The 21,790-nt window shown below is 33.3% G+C and overlaps 1 protein-coding gene and 1 pseudogene across 5 annotated transcripts in view; one reads left to right on the top strand and one right to left on the bottom strand.

The window, feature by feature from the left end:
- Positions 1–2,247: 2,247 nt before the first annotated feature.
- LIPJ (lipase family member J) overlaps positions 2,248–21,790 on the bottom strand; it is a 46,314-nt gene continuing 26,771 nt past the window's right edge. For 2 of the 5 annotated variants that reach the window (XM_016129201.2, XM_016129202.2), the window contains 2 exons: positions 21,588–21,659; positions 12,219–20,638 (listed from right to left, as the gene is read on the bottom strand). In XM_016129201.2, coding sequence (XP_015984687.1) covers positions 20,405–20,638; positions 21,588–21,659 — 306 coding nt within the window. In that variant the 3' untranslated portion in view covers positions 12,219–20,404. The other 3 variants (XM_016129207.2, XM_016129205.2, XM_016129206.2) reach the window with 3 other exon arrangements.
- Positions 8,269–9,103, top strand: LOC118603826 (annotated as a pseudogene).

Below are 21,790 nucleotides of genomic sequence, written 5' to 3'. Positions count from 1 at the left end.
GACAAAATTTGACATTCATTTGTAAGAACACTTGACAACTCAATTTAATAAAGGCCATATATGACAAGCATTATATTCATCTAACATCTAACATTATATTCAATGGAGTATAGTTGATATCTCTTCTTCTAACATCAGGAATAAGACAAAGGTGTCCATTCTCACCTTCCTATTCAATATAGTACTAGAATTCTTAACCAGATCAATCAGATAAGAAACAAAAATAAAGAACATCAGAATTGGAAAAAAAGAAATATAATTGTCTTCATTTGCAAATGATATGACTTCATATATAAAAAATCCTAAAGACTCAACCAAAAAAACTGTTAGATCTAATTGATGAATTCGGTAAAGTTGCCAGACAAAAATTAATATACAAGAATCAGTAGTAATTTTGTACACTAATGATAATTTATCTGAAAAAAGTAAATAAATCCATCCAATTTATAAAGCATCAAAAACAGTCAAATACTTAGAAATAAATTTAAACAAGGAGGTGAAATATCTCTACTCTAAAAACTATAAGCCACTGATGAAAGATATCAAAAAAGACAAATAAATGAAAAGGTATCCCATATTCATGGTTGGAAGAATTAAAATTATTAAAATGTTCAAACTGATCTTCTGGTGAGATTCTTTGGAGAGTTCCAGTCAGAGCTCTGTGGACAAGGGACATGGATCTCTATCCAGATGTTCACTTATGTGGTAATAACTCTAGCTTCTTTCTGCTAAAGGTTTTCAGTCTTTTGTGCAGTCCTCTTGGACAAGATCAAAGACAAGCATATAGTGACTATCTCTCCTTAGCCCACTTCTTCCCTAGCTTAAAAAGCAGCCTTCAGAGAATCTCTATATTTTTAGCTTTCTATGTGGTCAGACACCAGGCAGCTATTTCACAAAATGCAGGGTATACATATATGTTACACTCCCCAAGCTGTCCTGTTGAAGTTCTTTTCTTAGGCCTGAGCAGAGGGGCAGGCACTTGCATCTCTGCTCTCTGGAAGAGAGTGAATGGGTAGGGAGAGGAAGAGATGGGATTCACAGCATAGTAATAGGTTTCTACAGAAATTCTCCCCTGAAATCCATAATTCCTGACCTTTTTAGATCCTCGATGTCTACATTGGGAGAGGTCATTGAGAGGACATATCTGCTGGTTGAATTTCAAGCTGGATCAGGGCAATGAGAATCTTCTCACTTCTTCCTCTGTCCTTGGAATGTATGTTCTGCCCACTGTTCCCACAGTTGGAGCCATTTACAAAGATGCAGCCTTGAGATAGTATTGTTGAGTCCATCTGGACTGAATGTATAACTGAACATAGATAAGATCTCTATATATACTTTTAAAATTCTGGCAGGCAGGTACAGAGATCTGCTTGTCTTATGGCTACCAAAACAAGGACTTATCTGTAAATTCTCTTAGTAAACTTGCAACCTACTAATCTAGAATGGTCTTCTTCTTCCATAGCTCCTTGCCCTCCATTTCTGGGGGCCAGTGTACAAATCAGCAATGTATTGGAATCTAAGAGGTAAAACATTTTTTCCTACTTTTATTGTAAGTTGTGCATGGCAGCCAAGACCTTTCACTTTGGAGTATTGTTTCTATTGCACTTGCACTTGGTCCATCAATAGATGAATGGATAAAGAAGAAGTGGTACATATATACTTTGAACTATTACTCAGCCATAAAAAAAATTAATTTTGCCATCTGCAACAACATGGATAGACCTAAAAGGCATTATGCTAAGTGAAATAAGTCAGACAGAGAAAGACAAATACCATATGATTTCGCATAATTGTGGAATCTAAAAACCAAACAAAATAAATGAACACACAAACAGAAACAAACTCATAGATACAGAGACTATTTTGAGGGTTGCCAGATGGGAGGGAGGTTGGGGAATGGGTTAAAAATGTGAAGGTATTAAGAAGTACAAATTGGAAGTTACAAAGTGGTCATGGGGATGTAAAGTATAGCAAAGGGTATATAGGCAATAATATTGTAATAACTATGTGTGGTTTCAGATAGGTACTAGATTTATCAGGGTGATCACTATATAAGTTATATAAATGTCTGATCACTGTTTATACCTGAAACTAACATAATAGTTTATGTCAACTGCAATGAAAAATAAAAAATATATTAAAAAAAATAAAAGAGCAAGACTATTTAAAAATATTTAATGATATTCAAATCAGAGTAACAAGATAAGACTTACCCAAACTATATTTTAAAATTGATTTTAAGGCTATTAAACATAAAAAAATGCGGTATAGTATAAGAATTGACCACAGATTTACAAAACAGAACAGACAGGCCAAAAACAATTATAAAATAACAGAATATGGTATAATACCATACAGTAAGTAGAGAGAAAAGGTAAAATGTTAAAATGGGAAAATAAATTGGATTAGCCTGTGAATCTTAGAGCAAAAAAATTATATTTAGCAAGAAATAATCATTATAAAACATTCTTAAATACTGAGATAATAGAAAACCTATCAAAAACTGATATCATTAATCATGAATCAAAATCTGGATTCAGATCCAACTCTAAGTTTATGTTCTACTATTCTGCATGCAAAAAATAATTATAAAAGAGATAAGAAATAAAAAGTGAGGGGAAAAATTCTTTCAATAGGTATTTTAAACCATTTTAATGGTCAAGATACTTTTTTTAAGAGTTCACATGTTTGGCTGTGCTATTTGTGTTTATTTTTAACAATTCAACCAATTCAGTTTGTAAGAGCAGTTATTTAAATTAATTGTCCAGTAATCAACCTAAATGAATTCCCTGATTTTGCTAGGTATTGAGTTCGGCTTTCAAATACAGGAAGAACTATATTGTGGATCATTTACAACTAGAGTCCGGAGAGATACTTTTGAATGAGGATGTTTACCTTAATGACTTGGGAATACATAAGAATGACTTTATGCTAGTGTCTTATAGAATAAGTAGCAGACAAATACGTTTTCAAGCAACCACCTTTTTGTGTCCTTGTTTTTGTGAACTCTGATCAGAGTTCCTGGGACAAATTTGCCTTTCTGAGTCCACCATGCTGTTTATTTATAGGGTATAATGGAGATCCCAGAAAGAGCTTTTAACTGCTAATGAGTATTGGTAGCTCATTTGGAGGTTATGTAAATCAAATATTGATATAGGCAAAAGAGTAACCAAACAAGTCCAGGAAAAAAAACCCTCCCCATCACATACTAATTATTCTTGAAGGCATACCTTGATATTTTGATATGAGGGTGTAAATTCAGGGAATGATAACACCTTAAATATACAAAATGTTATCGTTATTAATAATGTACAATATATTATTAATATGGCTGATCTGTTGTATCACAATGTAAAAAGCTTTTTTAAAAGAAACAGAAATAAACTTGATTCTGATTAAGGAATTAAGCTCTCTGTTGGTTAAAATCTTAAGCTAGAAATTGTAAGAGGCTCCTTATGTTGGATTAGATCAGGAAATATGGAGTCTAAAACCTAAGGCTTAGATATTTCAGTAGTAATGTGACATTGAGGATGGGAACCTTACAGGACTGATGTTATATGGGAGATGATGGGACAAAAAGGACTGGGAAATGGAATTTTATTAAGAATGTAGTATTTGCATATATTGAGTTTAATGTGGCCATATTGGGAAAAAAGTAAACATTAAAAGCTAAAATGGGGACATTAACTGGGTATATCTTATGGCTTTAGAGAAAACGAATTGCATTTGGAAAAAAATAATCAATATACAGTATTCTCAAGGATGAATTACACTATTGGGATTGAGAAGTATCATCAATAAATATATGGCAAAGAAGAAATAAAACAGGAAGACCTAGTATACATAGATTCTTAAAATACCTATAAACCAAATATAATGTATGGGAGTGTTTATGTCCTGATTTAGATAAATATTGTTTATGTGACAGTAATTGAAATGTGAACATTGCCTGAATATTTGATAACATTAATGAATTTTTAAGTTGATTTTTAGGCATGATATTAATATTATGATTATGTTTTAAAATTTTCTCATGTTTTAAAGTTACATAATAATATTTCTAGATGAAATTACATGATATCTAGAATTATGCTTTAAAACAATCTGTGTTGGTTGTAGTGGGCTGTAGATTAAATGCCACTGGGCATATATTACATTGCTTAGGATGGATATTTTGGGGCAATACTAGTTTCTCAATTTTTTTGTTGTTTGAAAATATCATAAATGAAAGTTTAAAAACATAACTAATAAGATGATGAAATAAACCAAACTAAGTGAATTGTAAGTTTTGTATTAAGTTTAGAAATATATTTTTTTAATGATTAAACTAATCCTAAATATGTTTGCTATTTATATGTGATTTTAAGAGAATCTGGGATATTAAAGCCACATGGAGAAAAATAATTTAAAATTACTTTTTGAATAAAAAATTAGTAAAGATACTAATAATAGAGGCACATGATAATGTTTCAATAATTAAATAAGAGTTCCTGTATGTCAACCTATGTCATGCAAAAGAGAAGATATGAGAAGTGACACGGGTTCCCTGAATTTATAGAGTTTACAAATGTAGGAGAGTGATAAAAACACATCACACATATCTACTGTACAAAACAAAAAGGTAAGAATGCTACCAAAGGTAACAATGTATTAATTAGCATGGGATCATGTGAAAGATTTATTTATATTAGGACTTGATTTGCTGGTGCGCAATATTGGACAAACTTGGATTTTGGAGTCAGGCAGAATTAAATTCAAATCCTGGTTCCAATATTTGCCATGAAATTTTGCACACAAAGCTTATCCTCAGCATTCTTACTTTGTAAAATTGGTATGATATTACCAATTTTGTAGAATATTTATGGAAATTGTAATGCCAAAAATATAAAATATTTAGCAGAGTGCTAGTTTTCTCTACCTTTCATTTGTGAACTTATTTAAAATTTGATTCCTTTTTTTTTTTTAGATAAATTCTACACAATTTTTAACACAGGTACGAGTAATCATTAGAGTATGTAAATACCCTTGATTAAAAGGGAAAACCCAAGCAAATCTCCAAATCTACCCTCTAGTGGCAAATTTGAGTAACTGCGTGACTGCATATTTTCCATAAAATTTCTTATTCTAAAATAGATTGTGACTATCGAAACATTACTTTAAATAATAGTAAGAGTTTTTCTCATAAGAATAAACTGCATGTCCCTGTTCAGCCACTTATGGAATTAATTTTATAGAAGTTAAATATTGGAGCTGTAAAAACAAAACACTAGTAGATTTGCAGCATATCCAGTATAACCACAGAGCAACTTTCCATATTAATGGCATAGATTTCTGGACCTGTGTGTAATCTGAAATATCTAATACTATTAAGTCATTTAAAATTCAATTTTTTCTTCAAAATCTTTTTATTGCTGAAGTAACCAAAAGTAGATGGAAAATTATCAACCTCTTTAAATGATGACATTTGTTCTTTAATCAGTTCATTTTGTAGCTATAGACTGCAATATCATTAATATCAACATTAGGGATGAGGTTACCATTAAGATTATTAATATAACATCGTAAGCAGAATTTCTCTATTATTTCAACTGTCTCTTTTGTTTCATATCTAGATAAACAAGCTGGTAATAGCTAAGGTTTGTTTGGAATAGAAGTATAAAAGTCACTAAGCTGAACATTTTAAGATTTGAGAATTGTCTTTCATAAGAGATATATTATTTACCTGATTTTATGAATAAAAGATCACAATAGGTATAAGTAATTTAGAATTGTGAGTTTCTGGTTATAAAGCATAGCCAAATGAAAGCAAATCAACAGCATAACACAACATGATCTGCTGAACAGACTTAAGACAATGATTATCGGAGTAGAGATTCCTGGTCAGCTTCATCAATATCACCTTGGAAACTGTTAGAAATGCAAATTTTTAGATTATCGTAGTCCTACTAAATCAGGAACACTGGGGTTTAGCTCTAGCAATTTGTGTTTGAAAAGCTTTCTAGGTGATTCTGATGTATACTGAAAATTGATCTTGGGATACCATTCTTCAAGGTATTTCTGCACTTCTCAGAATTGGGTTCCAGACTATCTTTTTGAGGATGTTTGCATAGCAGACAGAGGTTATATTTCTTTCTAGGCTAGAGGACCAGTTTGTGACTGAGCAGTATAATAAAGAAAATGTTTTTCTCTGGGGCAGAGATTTCACAGGTTTACTAGTAGCCCCCTGGATAAGATTGGGAGTTTCCTAAGTTTGGGGCCACTCACTGTGACATAGACTCCCTGTAGGTGCAACGTTCACCTGGGTCTACTTTCATGTCATCCCTATGGGACTTGGGAAACTAGAGGAATGTGAAGGTCATGAGGTCTGCTGTGCTATGAGTATTAGATTACTTTGTCTCTGACCCAGGAGTTTCCTGTCTTCTACCAGCATCCATGAATATATGGTAGGCTACCTTGCTAGTTTGCAAGATCATTTACATCTTCGACAGTTTAGAGCTTCTGGACCAAATAAATTGGATCTCTCTCACTTTAGTTAGCTCTATGCTTAGTTTTCACTTTTCGAAGGGTCCATTCCTGATCACACTATTTAACATAGTGCCTTGTGCCGTTCCTACTCCCCTATCTGCTATATATTTTATTATCATCAATTATTATTGCCTGATATCAAAATATATATGTGTTTATATTTATCATCAATCTCTACCAGTAAACTGTAAACTCTATGAGGGCAAGGGTTTGTCTTTTGTTGTGTATTTAGAACAATGTCTAGCATATAAATATTAAATATAAATATTTGTTGAATAAAATATCAATATAATATACTCTACATAAGTTATACTTTTTAACTGAATATAAAATTTTTCTAATACAATGCAGATTTAATAGACCAAGAAGCTTTAAAAAATTTTTAACCTTATAGGTCAATTTTGGCCTATTTCGATAATAAGTTCAGAAAACATTTTGTATCATTATTTTGACAAACACTTGGCAGAAGGTATTCAAAATAACTCTGGGACATCATTCCAATACCTTCTCACCTCTTTTTATTTGTTTGTTTGAGCTTGCTTTAGAGACAAACCATTTTCAGATCTTCTAATCTTTTATGTCTTTTGTTGATTTGACCTGTTTTGAATTCAAGCAGCCTTTAGAACTCTGAAGAATATATGCTGAAGGAAATATGTGCTAAGGGATGTTTTAAAATAAAGGTATGAAACAGAATTCTAATTTGAATTTAAATTTGAAGATTTCATGTTTATAACAAGTTTATATTACTGCTTTCTTGAAAATATAGATATTCTTCTCTACCTTCTAATTGAGTAAAACACACTCAGTTTTAGGTCACTAGATTCCATATTTACTATAGACCTTATTATGTCACCACTTTGTTATGATGCTTTGAATTTTTTCATAGTTTATTTTAGCTCTAATTTAATATTCTCCTCAAGAATATTAAATTAGAGCTAAAATAAACTATTATCAGCAACTCATCTGAAAACTACTTCTTAGGGTGGGTTATTTGAGCACATAATCTCACTTGTATTTTTGTTTTTCTGACTGCTACTTTCAAAAGAAAATTCTAGTGTCATTTTACTTGCATTCTTAAATGTTTTTTCCTTGTTTGGCTTAGATTATATATGTCATATGTATATATAACATAAAGCAGATGAGGTTTGCTTTTGCAAGCTCAACTTCCTGTACCTTCTAATATCTTCCTTTCTTTACTTTTTTCTTGTCTCCATTCTTTCTTTTTCATTCTAATGTCAATCCAGCTATTATCTTTCTCTCTCACCTTCAGAGAAAGCTTACATTCAACTCACATTTTTCTTTCATCAGATATCTGATGAAAAAGCCTAGTAACACAGATATGCAGTATTACCCTGAGTAATACTTCATGAAATCCTCAGCAGCCCTGCTCCCCTTAGATACCTCTAGAAATATTTAATCTGGCAATGTAACAACTATTTATATAAGCTTTGTGCAACAAAATGAGAAGAATATGTGGATTTTAGCCCCGACAATATCAATTAGATGACATTTCTTGTGGTTTTTAACTTCTCTAAACTTTAATGTTGTCACTGGGCAAATAATGAGATTAAATTAGGTAATTCCTTAGCTCTCTTTTAAATTTAAAATACTATGTTTAAAAAAAAGTAAGTCATATTATTTCTAGTTTGAGAAGAGATAGTATAAATAAATAACTCCAGATTTATGAAGATTTGGGATTGCAGGTTGAAGAATTTGAAGCCTTTTGGCTCTCTGAGCAGCACCATGGTGGTCAGCAAGAACAAATGCCTTATTAAAGGCAGCAAAAAGGGAGCCGAAAAGAAGTGGTTGACCCGTTTTAAAGAAAGATCGGTATGATGTGAAAGCACCAGCTATATTCAATGTAAGAAATATTAGAAAAATACTAGTTATGAGAACTCAAGGAACCAAAATCCCATTTGATGGCCTCCAGGGTTGTGTTTTTGAAGTGCCTAGATGATCTGTAGAATGATGAAGTTGCATTTAGAAAATTCAAGCTAATTACTGAGGATGTTCAGGGCACAAATTGCCTGACTAGTTTCCATGGAATGAATTTTACCTGTGATGAAATGTGCTCCAGTCAAAAAATAGCAGACCATGATTGAAGCTCACGTTAATGTTATGCTGATACCAATAGTTATTTGCTTCATCTATTCTGTGTTGGTTTTACTAAAAAATGCAACTGTTAGATTCAGAAAACTTCTTATGGTCAGCATTAACACATCCACCAAATCTGGAAGATGATCGAAATCATGACCCAAGAGGTACAGACAAATGACTTGAAAAAAGTGGTCAATAAACTGATTCCTGACAGCATTGGAAAAAACATAGAACAGCCTTGCCAATCTATTTATCCACTCTATGATGTGTTTGTTAGAAAAGTCAAAATGCCGAAGAAGCCCAAGTTTAATTTGGTAAATTCATGGAACTTCATGGTGGAGGTAGCAGTTCTGGAAAAGCTACTGAGGATGAGACAGATGCTAAAGTTGAATGAGCTGATGGATATGCATCCCCAGTCCAAGGATCTGTTTTCATGGTGACAAATAAAACTTATTCATGTTTTAAAAAAAGAGTAAGTTGAAGAATGGACAAGATCTTAGGAATTAGCTTAGAATATTAATCATAGAGACTAAAGAAAGGAAGACCATTAAAGATGCCACTGCAACAGTTCAAGCATTATGTATTTACAGCGATCACAGTGGACAAGTAGAAGAAGAACTGAATTTTTAAAAAATTGACAGAAGAATGAATAAGAAATCTGGATATATTTTATGTTAAAAATATTACCTAGCTAATTTCATTGACAAAAGGCCTAAAACAATGACCAACCCAATAAAAATGATCCCTCTCACTAGTAGAATATGATTTCCCAAAAGGAGCCAGGATTTCTTAGAGAAATAATTGATTCCAGAGCACCAGTAGCAAACCTACAAGATGATAGGTATGGCCAAAAGAACTTTGGAACTAATTTATAGAGGATCTCACAAGCAACAGAGAGGACAATTTTAATATCAATAAGGATAAAAATTACATCGAACTGGCACACATCATATGTATAGGAACATAAATTTATTATAATATTAAAAAAGAATATTAATTTTAGAAATTGAAAAAGGGAAAGAATTGTGTGTTTTAAATAACCAAATAATATATAAAGAAAATTTTCCCTTATGGAAGTATCTCTGCATACAAATGAAGAAGAAATGATTAAATTAGAATGTCACCATCCTCTAATCTCTAATGAACTACTGAATCTGGGTACTGAAAAGAAATGACCACCGACATCCTAAAAGAGGGGCAGATAGGCATTATGATCCTCATTATATAAAAACATAACATGGTCTACAAAGTAGTTATTTTTTTTTACTCTTAATCCGATCAAGGTTATAATTTATAAGAGTGGTTCTCAGTGTGGAGGGTGAACAATGTTGGCCCTAATATGATATTTGGCAATGTCTGGATACATTTTTGGTTGTCACAACTTGGGATGTATGTGTACTACTGAAATCTAGTGGGTAGAGGCCTGGGATGCTGCTAAATATCCTACGATAATCAGGACAGTAAAAAATTATCTGGCCAAAAATGTCAATAGCGTTGAGGTTAAGAAAGTTTGATTTACAGGAAATATGATGGGGAGAGGAAGGAGTTAAGTAATACTACAAGAATATTATCAACGAATCTCAATTTTGTGAAATTATAAGAAAAAAGACGCAATTCCTTCAACAATAACAAAAAAAAAGTTAAGGAGTTAAAAGAAAGGGGAAAGATAACCTATAGACTTAAGAGATAAGGACTAGATCAAGCAATTAAAGGCAAAGACCTTTTTTGGGTTCTGATTCAAACAAACTAAAAAAATTGACCATTTATGAGCGAATTAAAAATTTGAACACTGGCTGGATATTGAATGATATTAAGAAAATTTGGATGTGATAATATATTGTTATGTTAAAAAAAGAGACCTTATCTTCTAGAAATACATCCTGAAATACTCAGAGATGAAAGACGTGATGTCTAAAATTTGCTTCATATTAATACGCGAAGAGAGAAGTGACTAGAGAAATAAATCCTTGAAAATCAGCTAATATGTTGACAGTTCAGATTTCAAAATGAGAGATATTAGCAGAGCTGCTGTGGGAGCAAATATATTTACTGGTTTTCAAAGAGCAAAGCCAAAGCTGCCTTTGCAAAATGCAGACTAAAAGAAAGGCAGTTAACTGGAAAAGCGCAGGAGACTATAAACATATAATGATTGTTCTTTTCTTGAGAAGGCAGAGTTGAAGAAATATCTGATTCCTTAATTTTTATTAATATTTGTCATTAGTCACTGAGATTCTCATGTCAACTCATTAAAGGCTGCCAAAGAAGTTTACTGAAATAATTTAAATAAAGATCCCTAAATGATATTCTTAGGATTTTTTGTTGGTTTCCATTTTAAAAATAAAAGGGAAGGAGTAAAAATAAATAAGAAAGCTTCAGGATTTCTAGCAAAGGTTGAGGGACATGAAAATAAAATTAAAATCATTAACAGATTTTTGTAAATATCCAATATGTTCTATATTCTATGCTTGGTACAAGTGCACAGTATGTCTGCCTATATCATGTGGTACCTTCTGCCGAATAAGATTTCAGCCTTGACCTGCAAGCACACCATCCTTCTCTTATATCTGGAAATGAGGTGGAATCACTTCTCTAGCTGACAATAAAGGAGAGGGTATTGTAAAAAGACCAGAGATTCCAGCTCTATCTCATGAACAGTTAGAATTATTGGTTTATTATATCAGTTAAGTGTACTTTGGAAAGGAGAGAACAGCATGCTGGGGGTCTGGGACATAGGGCAGGTCTGTCTAATGCAGTGAGGTGTGATAAATTCTAGGAAGTTTCTCACATGTAGTGGTGCGGTATTTTGATGGCAGCTTGAATGAGCATAGCCACTGGAGCATGGGTGCATATTTAAAGAATGAGACACTGGGGTGATGTTTGACATGATGAAGGAATTCCAAGGAAATCAGCTTACCTGATTATAGTGTATCATGTTCTGAACCAGTTTCCCTAGTCAAAAAATTGAAAATTTCCCAACTTAATAGCCTAATTTAGAGAAATTAAGAACACAGGGAAATATAAATGCTCCTTACTATATAAAAAATAAAATTCAGACATTTCTGAGTATGACTAGAACCTCTCATGCATGTAGGGTTTCTGACTCTCTCATACATGTGAGGTTCTCACGCATATGTATGTATTAAATTTGGTTATTTTCTCTTACCAAAAAAACAATTTCCAAGTAGTATAACTACTTTCAATTAAAAACAATTATTAAAAAACATTTTTCATCCCCAAAATTAAAACTATTAATCATCGAGGAAAGGTACTGATGTAAGTTTAAATGCAGCTTTGCTCGAAATAATTTGCTAAGCCATTAATCATTCATTTCTTTCCCGCCCAAAGCAACTGTTTTCATTCAAATGGATTAATAGTTATTTTCAGCTGGTAGTCCTAGAAAAATTCCCCACCAGGAGCACATAAAAGAATATTTTTAAAATATGCTTTAGGTAAAGTGTTAAGGGTTCAGACTCACAAGCTAAATTTTAAAAGCATGAGAAATGATACCTGGGTCCAGTGGAGGATGTTTTGAACAAAAGTTCCTGCTGGATTATGTGATAGATATATATCCAGGCGACTCTAGAAAGAAAGCACATATGCATACACACACATTTAGATGCATATTCAGTTTCTCAAACAGCTAAAACGTAAGTTTTCCTGATTCAGTTCAAGTGTTTAAAGGCAGTGTTTACTGGAAGGATATGAACAACATAGCTGTACGTTACTTTAGAGCTTGCAAAGTCAATTGCATAGGATAAGTTGTTCAATTCGTAGCCACTCAAGGAAGAGAGCTTATCATCTCTATTTTATCAAAGTAGAAATTGGGGCTCAAAGAAATTTAAAGAAATATCCCATGTCACTCAGACAGTAATTGGGTAGAGCCAGAGACTTTAATCTAGGTCTCTAATCTAACTTCTTAGCATTTGACTCTTCTCTACCAAGTGCCAGAGGGCAGGGAATTAAATGTCCAGACATTTAATTTTACATATAATAAATATATTATGTATATTGCATATTATTATATATAATAGTCATTATATGTAGTAATTGTTATTATTTCTACATACTGCTTGCTTTAGGGGGCAATAGGATGATGAAAGGGAGTTGGAGAAGACAAAACTAGGAGTAATGACTTGTAATTTTTCCTGGGCTTAATTGCACATCACGGACACAATTCTGCAGCTACTCCAGTTCTTATAAAGTACCTTTTTTAAATGATGATTGGAAAAGTAATCAAAAGTGTTGCTCAAAATATTCAGAATAGAAATTTTAATGCACACGAACCATGTTCAAGTTCTTACTGTCAAATCTGCAAATAAGAAATAAGAAATTCCTGCAGAGGAGATTCAGTATCTCACAGAAGCACATTTCAGCAGCAAGAAATTTATCTAAAAAAGTGATGTGGATACAATATTATGTTACCAAATATAATCTTAAAACTAAAAGCATTATTAGAGGGTTACAAAAATCAAGCTGCAGAAAAGACTCATTAATTTGTCTAATTTACTGGGATAAGTGTGAATGGGTTGATATTTTCATATTTTTATATGTTTTAGGAATTTCAAATACTTTAATTATTACAATAAAGCTTTAGAAAGGACAGATATTAATATCGAATATTTATTACATTAAAAACTGTACCGGCCGCTGAGAAGTATAAGACACAAAGAGTTACAGTCTAGTTGGGGTAATAAGAGTTATGGAATAAAATTATAAAACAACATAGTAGAATGTCATAATTAAGTGTTAAGATGTGTGATTTCAACAACAAATCATTACAAGACCAGAAAGGGAAATGGTGACTCTGAGCCACATTTTTCAGCAAAGTCTTTAGATAAAGACAATGAGGTAGTTATCTAAATGAAAAAGGTTTTTTTTCAGGCTGTTTTTGAGTCTCATTAATATACTATTATTAACAGTGTAGAAAAATTATTCTATGTAGTTTAACTGGATAGAATTTAGCATAACTTTCATTAAATCCCAATCTACTAATATGCTACTGTTCATAAAACCAATTAATTATGGACAGGAGCTGAGTATATTTAGTGTGCTCAAATTATCTTGGCTACTCATTCGTCAAGCATTTACTGTGTGCCAAGTATCCTGGTAAACACTTTACATAGTTCACCCTGTTTAGTTCCTGCACAACCTAATGAAGCACTCATTATTATCTCCATATTTCAGATGGGGAAACCGAGGCTCTCGGAGTTTGGGTTTAACTTGTCCAAGGTCACAAAGCTAATAGACAGAGCCAGGATTCAAATCCTGTTTGGTCAGATTTCAAAACTTTTGCTTTTAACTTTTCTGCTTATATATCCTACTCATATCTTAGCCTATTGAAAGTTAATTATCTCATTTGATGAGATGAATTTAAATTCATCAAAACCTATGTGTAGTATAAATAACTCTTTTGTCACTATATGATTACCCTAAAGTTGGCCTATTTTTAAAGTCAGATAAAAGTTTATTATAAGTTTTTAAAAGTTCTAGCCTCATGTCCCCATAGAGAAGCTATGAAAAAGAAACAAATATCCTAAAATCTTATCACTTTGAATAAGCGGGGGTTGTCAAATTCTCAATTTTCCTCAGATGGCAATCCTAGTAAAACCGCAATAATGTCACATTTGTAACACACACACACCTGCTTCATCCATTCTTTCTTGTTCTGTTTCAGGTTTTATTACCTTTTCTACAATCCCAAGCTGGTTTAAAGAATCACAGCCTTTTATACATTTGCTCCAGTGCTACTGCGAAATATACCAAAAGCCTACTAAACAAACTTACTTATTCCTCTACTCCTCTTCAAAGTACGTGATGCTCTTTAACTGAATCTAAGACATCAAATTGTTCATAGATTTCAAAGTGACAAAAAGAACAAAAATATGTGGTGAACAGTCATGTTTATATCCAGAATGGAAATGTACACATTTACTTTATTATTCTTGAATAGCACTGACCATGTTCGAATCCCCATTCTGGCTTGTGATATCCCGTTTTTTTTTTTTTTCTTTGTTACTGGTTACTTTCTGTGGGTTAGCAATGCCTACCAGTGTTTTTACTCCTTCATAGATGTTTCATTTACCGAGCACTCCACACAGCTTGATCAAGGCTGTGATCCCATTCCTAAAGCAGGGAAGGAGAAATAAAACCAAAGTAAAATAGGCCAAGAAAACTAGGAAGAGGAAGAATAGGAAAGAAAGGCAAGGGAAGGAAAAAGGAGAAAGGGAAAAGCAATGGTTGAATGAGACAAGGTTTTTGAGACCCCTTGTCAAATACTCGGCTTTCTAAACTTTTTCCTAAGAGCTTCTTCCTCTTTAAATGGGGATTTCATAGGGCAGCAGAGTAGATTTTAATAAAGCATAGATATTAAGAAGGCATACCATATTAAGTGGATTAATAATCTCTACATTTTTACAAAGCTTGATCACCTACTTCTCCCGCCCACCAAAACCAGCAGTTTCCTTTAGAACAGTTTAGCCTCGAGCTGTAAGTGTAATGATGCCATTTCCTTGTATGATTTTGTACTATTCATTTCTTTTCAGTCTTAATTAATGTGTGTCTAAAGCCTAAGAGATTTTGCTTACAGCCAAAGCTTTTATTCAAAATGTCAAATTTTGTGATGATCCTGTGTATGTTTACTGACTACACTCTGGCAGAACTTATTTCCTCCTTGTAACAGATTTTCTAATAGGCAATGTAGAGAGTGGTAAAAAAACAAAACAAAGCAACAACAACAAAAACCACTTTAGATCTTAAGTCAGAGGCTTAAGGCTTGGGTCAGGATCCTAGTTGTAATTAGCCCAAGACCCTGACTATATATTAACCTCATATTTTTTCATGTATAAAATAGGGCTGACATGTCCATTTTCCTAGAAAAGTGTTAGGTTAAATCCTTGCAATTATTAAACTACCTAGCATCATTTGAGAAAGAATGGTTTTCTAGGAGCATTGTTAATTAAGGGATTCTTTACTGGTTGCCTAACTCTTCAGATCATAGCCATCACATCACCCAGAGTAAGTAAGAATCATATGAGAGGAGCCTCAGTGGGTGTCAGTAGGGCACATATCAGGACAAGGGACTTCTCAGGTGCTTGCTGAGAATAAACTTAATCCTAGATTAGAAAAAATTCTAACAAGGATATTTATCTAACTTCCCACCACACAGAAGATGGGAAGATGTAAATATAAAGGCAAGAACAACGTTCGGAAATTTATGAGTATGATGAAAGCAATTACAAATTATCTACCAGAGAGAAAGAATGGATATGCTCAAAATTCAAATAACTCAAAAGAGTAGTAGGTTGGAGTTATTTGGTTTTAGGACAAGGAACTCTGCTCTTGTCCAATTTATCTCAATAAATACGAAGGAAATTATTTCATTGCATCTCAGTGCAGTAATTTTATAATGCTAGATCACTGAGAAAAGGTTAAAGTATGTTCAATATGTATTATTTAAAAAGGTAAGAGTGTGTCATAAATTGATGCAGATTTCTATTCAAAATGTTTAATTTTTTTTGGAAATTAAAAAAATAAATTTTAGTAATCTAGATTTCCCCCTTTTTTACAAAGGATTTTGACTTGATTGTTGAACATGTGGTATTGCTTTTGTGCTGTACTGCCTGGATCTCTCTTCAAGTTTAAGGAATTTTTTTTTCAAGTTCAGCTGCAAAGGAGGTGGTGGATCCCCTCTGATTTTGCTTTTTCTCAATGAGAACCCAAGGTTATGCTCCTTTCCTGGGGCAGCATGCATTTAATTACTTGCCAATGTGATGGGTAAAAAGGCCCAGCCAGCTAGCCCCATTCGAGAAAAGCCATCATATACAGAGTTGGCTGAGGCCTTTTTGCTCCTGCATCACAGCCTAATCCTGCTTTTTTGCCCTTTCACCTTAAAGTATATCTCTGAAAACATCCTGAATACTAATCCTCCTCTCCTTGAGAACATGATCTATTACATAATGATAAGGACATTGGGAAGCTCTATCTCACCGACCTTTTCCTCTGTCTAAACTTCTACAGGTGAGATCCATGCTTTAGGACAAACTGGCAGTAAGAAGATTTTCACAGACTCCTAACACCAACTTCATCAACTTCCCTGCATATGTGTCTGTATATGGATATTCTGACTGCTTAGAATTGTGGTAGGAAGTAAAGTCATCGGCTGAGAGTGAGGATCAACATAAAAAACATATAATGCCTCATTTCCCTCTTCTGTTTCCCATTTCTTTCCTTTACAGCTTTCTCTCATGTTCTCTTGAGCTCACTTGATTATGCTTTCATCCGAACTACTCCATCAAAGTCGTTGTTATGAAGTTCCTTTATCACTTTTAGGCTGCAAAATCCAACATCAGTTCTGACTTGATTTCACGTGACTTATCAATAGCCTCTTCCACAGCTGGCCATATTCTCTTTCTTAAAACCCTTTCTCTTTTTGACTTCCAAAATACCAGATACTCCTGGCTTCCCTTATACCACTGTCATCATTATTTCACAGTTTCTTTTCCTGTTTCTTCACCTTCTAAACTAAGAGTGGCCCAGGGCTTAGTTCTTAGACTCCTGTCTTTTGTGTAAACTCTTCCTTTGTGTTCTGTCTCATGTACTGATGACTCACATTTTGTAATATAAGTCCAGTATTATCCCTGAACTCCAAATCTCTATTATAATTGATGGCTTTACCCCTCCCTTGAATCTCCAATAGGCACCTAACACTTAGTGGGTCCAAAACTGAGCTCCTGCTACCCTGATCACATCAGCTCTTCTCAGTTTCCTCCATCTTGGTTAATGGCATCTCCGTTACTCCAGGCCACAAATCTTGGCATCAACCTCAACTCTTCTCTTTCTCTTATAGCCCATATCCAATATGCAACCAAATCCTGTTGGTTTTACCCCCAAAATATATCTAAAAAATACATGTATCTCCTCGCTACCCCCAGCCCCTCATCTAGGTCACTATCATCTATAGAGTCTTTTAACTGGTTTCTATGCTCCAGTCCTTGTTTCCCTTCAGCAACAAGAGGGATCCTGTTAATGTGATCAGGTAACTTTTGAACCTATACGGTCATGAGGGCAAATCATGTAACTCTTCTATTCAAAAGTCTTCTCTGATTTCCCTTTTCACTTAGTGTGAAAGCTGAAATCCTCATAACAGACCCAAAGCCCTGGACAGTCTTCTCTATTCAACTTCTCCCTTCCGCTATCTCTTCTCTCTCTCTCTCTCTCTCTCTCTCTCTCTCTCTCTCTCTCTCTTCCCTCTGTTCTTCCCGCCCTCCCTCCTTTTCTCTCTATGTGATCTGATTCACCTACACAACGAATAGCCTCACTGTTGCTCTTTGAACATGGCATGTGTTTTCCAGCCTCAGATCCTTTGCACTTGCCATTCTGTCTTCCTGGAACAACAGTCTTCTAAGTATGCACAGGCTTATTCTCTGACTTCCTTCATGTCTCTAGAAAGTGATTGGTGCTGTTTCCTATTTAAAATTGCAGTGTACCCCTCTGATGCTCCTTAATATCCTTCCCCAATTTATCTTTCTCTCCATAGCATCACCATTATCTAACAGACTTTATATTTTAGTTTTTAATATTTGTTATTTTCTCTGCCTATGTAGTAGTAGGAAGACAAAGATTTTAATCTATTTTATTTATTGCTGCATTCTTAGGACATCTTCTAGGTGCTCCATTAATATGGTTGAATGAATGGAAAAAATTTAGTTCCAAGGCCATGTAGTTCATTTCAGAACATGGGCTGGGGAGTCAGATTGCCTGGGCTGGTCCCTGATGATTAGTGATGTTGAACACCTTTTCCCGTATCTGTTTCATTGGCCATTTTTATATCCTCTTTTGTGAAGAATCTGTTTAAGTCTTTTGCTCAATTTTTCTTGGGTTATTTTAAGAATTTTTCTATATTCCAAGTAAACATTTGATCAAATATATTTGTTGTAAATATTTTCTTCAGTTGGTGGCTTATCTGTTACTGACTTCAGTGTCATTTGATGCACAAATTTTAATTTTCATGGCATTCGGTCTATCAAAATTTTCTTTATAGTTGCCCTTATTGTGTCTCATCTATCTTTGTCAAAGGTTGCAAAGAAATTTTCCTCTGTTTTCTTCTAGAAGTTTTAGAGTTTTGGGTTTCAAATTTAAGTTTATGATTCATTTCAAATTAAATTTTATATGTGACATAATGTAGAGGTTGAAGTCCTTTTTTGTTTGTTTGTTTTTTTAGTAACAACATCCACTTTTGAAAATACAATCTTTTACTCCACTGAAGATCAATTGACTACATAGTTATTTCTGGACTGTTTCTGGACTCTGTATTGTTTCATGAATCTAGGTATCTTTTTATAGCAATACACATTGTCCTAATTAATGTAGCTTTGTGATTTAAATCTTGCAATTAGGTAGTACAAATCTTCCAAACTTTTTCAAAATTGTTTTGGCAATTCTAGATTAATGGTAATTCTATTTAAATTTCAGAATCAATATAACAATTTCTAGAAAAAAAAAGCCTGGAGGGAATCTGACTGAAATTTCTTCAAATATATAGGTAAATTTGGGAACAGTGGACATCTTAATAAATTATATTCTAACACGAACATATTTATCTGTATTGCTATTATAACTGTCCATACTGTTGTAAATATTTTAAATTTCATGTTGCAATTATTTCATATTAGTATGCAAACACACAGCTTATTCTTATATATTGATTTATCCTGAAACATTGCAAAATTTTAGTATTTTTTCTAGCATCTTGGATGATTTGATCTCCCTAAAGAGGGGATTTACTTTTGCTTCTGACTGATAGCTAAGGTATTAGTGGTCCCAAATCATCCTAATACATTAGGAATTCATGTGATTCAAAGCTGGGCTACAGTCTCTGAAAGAAGCATCAACTTCTGGTTTGACTTCCTCCTTAGGGGACAGTATTTATAAGTTCCACTCAAAAGCCTGAGAATCAAGCTTAGCCAGAAAAACTTCCCGTTGGTAGGCTGAATTACAATTTTTATTCCTACAATTTTTTCAGGCCCATCTGCCATACTTTGTTGAACATGCCTACACTCTTCTGGTGTGTAGGAGGCTCTTAGATCTTTCATGCACTAAGCTGCAGCGCACATTTTGTAAAGCTACCCTCAGATCCATTTATCTAGAAAGATATCTCAACCACTGCTATTTTAAACACACACTAGGCTGAAAAGGCAACTGTAGTCTCCCCAGGCTATTCCACCCTGGGAAATGAGGCACGACCTCTCCATGGTTTCTATGATCTTACTACCTCTGTGACTTGGCCTGAGGTGAGGCAGAGGGCAGAAACATTCATTACACTGCGTTCAGGCTCTCTCTAGTCTCTTTTTCTACCACAAACCCCTTACATAGCTTAGAAAGTGTTTTCACTCTTCATTCATGGAGAAAAATAAGCTTTCATATTAATAAGTATTCTTCTATACTCTTTTAAAATAAAGTTATATGTGCTCATATTTCTTGGAAAAAAACCCCACCTTTCTTAAAAAGCTATCTTTTGCAATTAAAAATGTTTATAATTATTGTTTTTCTTTTATTATTTACATTTTATTTAGAAACTCAACAGACTTCTTCCAGCTGAGTTATAACCCGTTTCTCCTGATATAATGTCACTGATTTAATGAATGGAAGGCCTAGGAGCAATGAAAAAAATATAAGAAAAAATTCCAGATTTTATTTAAATAAGTGGAAAAACATACACAGTAAGAAAAAGTAATTGGCTTTTAATAGAAATTATATAGATCTTTTAAGACAAGTACCATGGTTTTTATATATTTCTTTGGATAATATCAATGATTTCCTGGTAAACTTGCTGATATACATCTAATCCAAATAAAAAGTCTATATGATTGTAGTAAGAAATAGTTTTATGGTAAATAAGGTTTGTGATTTCAGAAAGTAAAATTCCAGTATCGTCAGGATCAGCCATCAAGTCATTTTCACCATTCCAAGTCGCAGTTGACACTTTCATGTTTGTCACATTGTACAATGGAGCAGTTGTCTAAATACAAATGAATAAAAATAAGAGTTTTCGCAGGGAATGGTACCTGGAAAGTTTTTTTTTTTTTTAAACTAATTCTTTAAATAATAAATTAAAATACTGTTTTTAAAATAAGCTGAACCTGAAATCATTACTACTATAGAGGCAATGTTTATAAAATAGTTACTATAATTTTTACTTAGAAGTAAATCAAATCTAGATAGTTTGTTCTAATTCAGAATGTTCGAACATTCCACAGAGGTAATTTCAGTTTTATCTGTAAAGTATGAAAGCATTTTAATCAAAAATTTCTGTGGCTGTATAACCGTCATTATGTTTATCAATAAATTATAAATATTGACAGTCAAAGTCAATTTTGATTTTGTAGAATTTGATCTTTATATTTTACTTCATAGTTTACATGGGCAGCCACATCGGGCATGGGGTTTAGCTAAGGCTGAAAGCATGGTGGAAAAGCATAAACTCTGAAGTACGTAGACTTGGGTTCTAATAATTCAAGATTGTATTATTATATTCTTTCTATTTTTATCAACTTCTCATTAACCTCTACTTTTTTCCTAGTTATTATGTGTTTATCTTATCTTCTCTAATGAAATAGTTTAAGGGTCAAATAGTTAAATTTCTTATTCACCCAAGCACAGAACTATGCATATTATAAGCATGATATTTTTCCTTTTGAGGGGGTGATTAATTATTCTAGTGCCTGCCAACTTTTCTAGGCTGCTCCAAGATATTTGTTAAAATACATAGCAAATAAAATATATAGGAAACATGGAAAAGCCATTTTGGTTGGATGTGACAATATGGATCCAAAGTAACATGATTTTCATCTATTGGTCTTTCTTCCTGTGTTATTGTACTCTTTGGCTTTACGGATGAGCCTTTATCTATAGCAAGACCTTCTGAACTGATCAGGGAGATAATTTTTAGTTTATGCATAATTATGTACCTGATTATAATGAATCAAGTTCAGAGCAGGACTGCCCCAGTCAAAAGCTTTCATGTAGCTAGAATTGAAAAGCTGAAAGAAAAATTAAAAAGTAAGATTATACTCCTTTTATTCATTACAGCGGCAGTTGATACAAGTTAAGTGTGCATTGTACATATGGCCCCTTTGTACTGGGTATGTTGGTATTTGTGTAGGTGGACTTC

Source organism: Rousettus aegyptiacus, unplaced genomic scaffold (genome assembly GCF_014176215.1).
Source record: "Rousettus aegyptiacus isolate mRouAeg1 unplaced genomic scaffold, mRouAeg1.p scaffold_m13_p_6, whole genome shotgun sequence".
Taxonomy (NCBI): Eukaryota; Metazoa; Chordata; class Mammalia; order Chiroptera; family Pteropodidae; genus Rousettus; species Rousettus aegyptiacus.
Note: the sequence above shows the minus strand (reverse complement) of the source record. Positions and strands in the feature narration are given on the sequence as shown.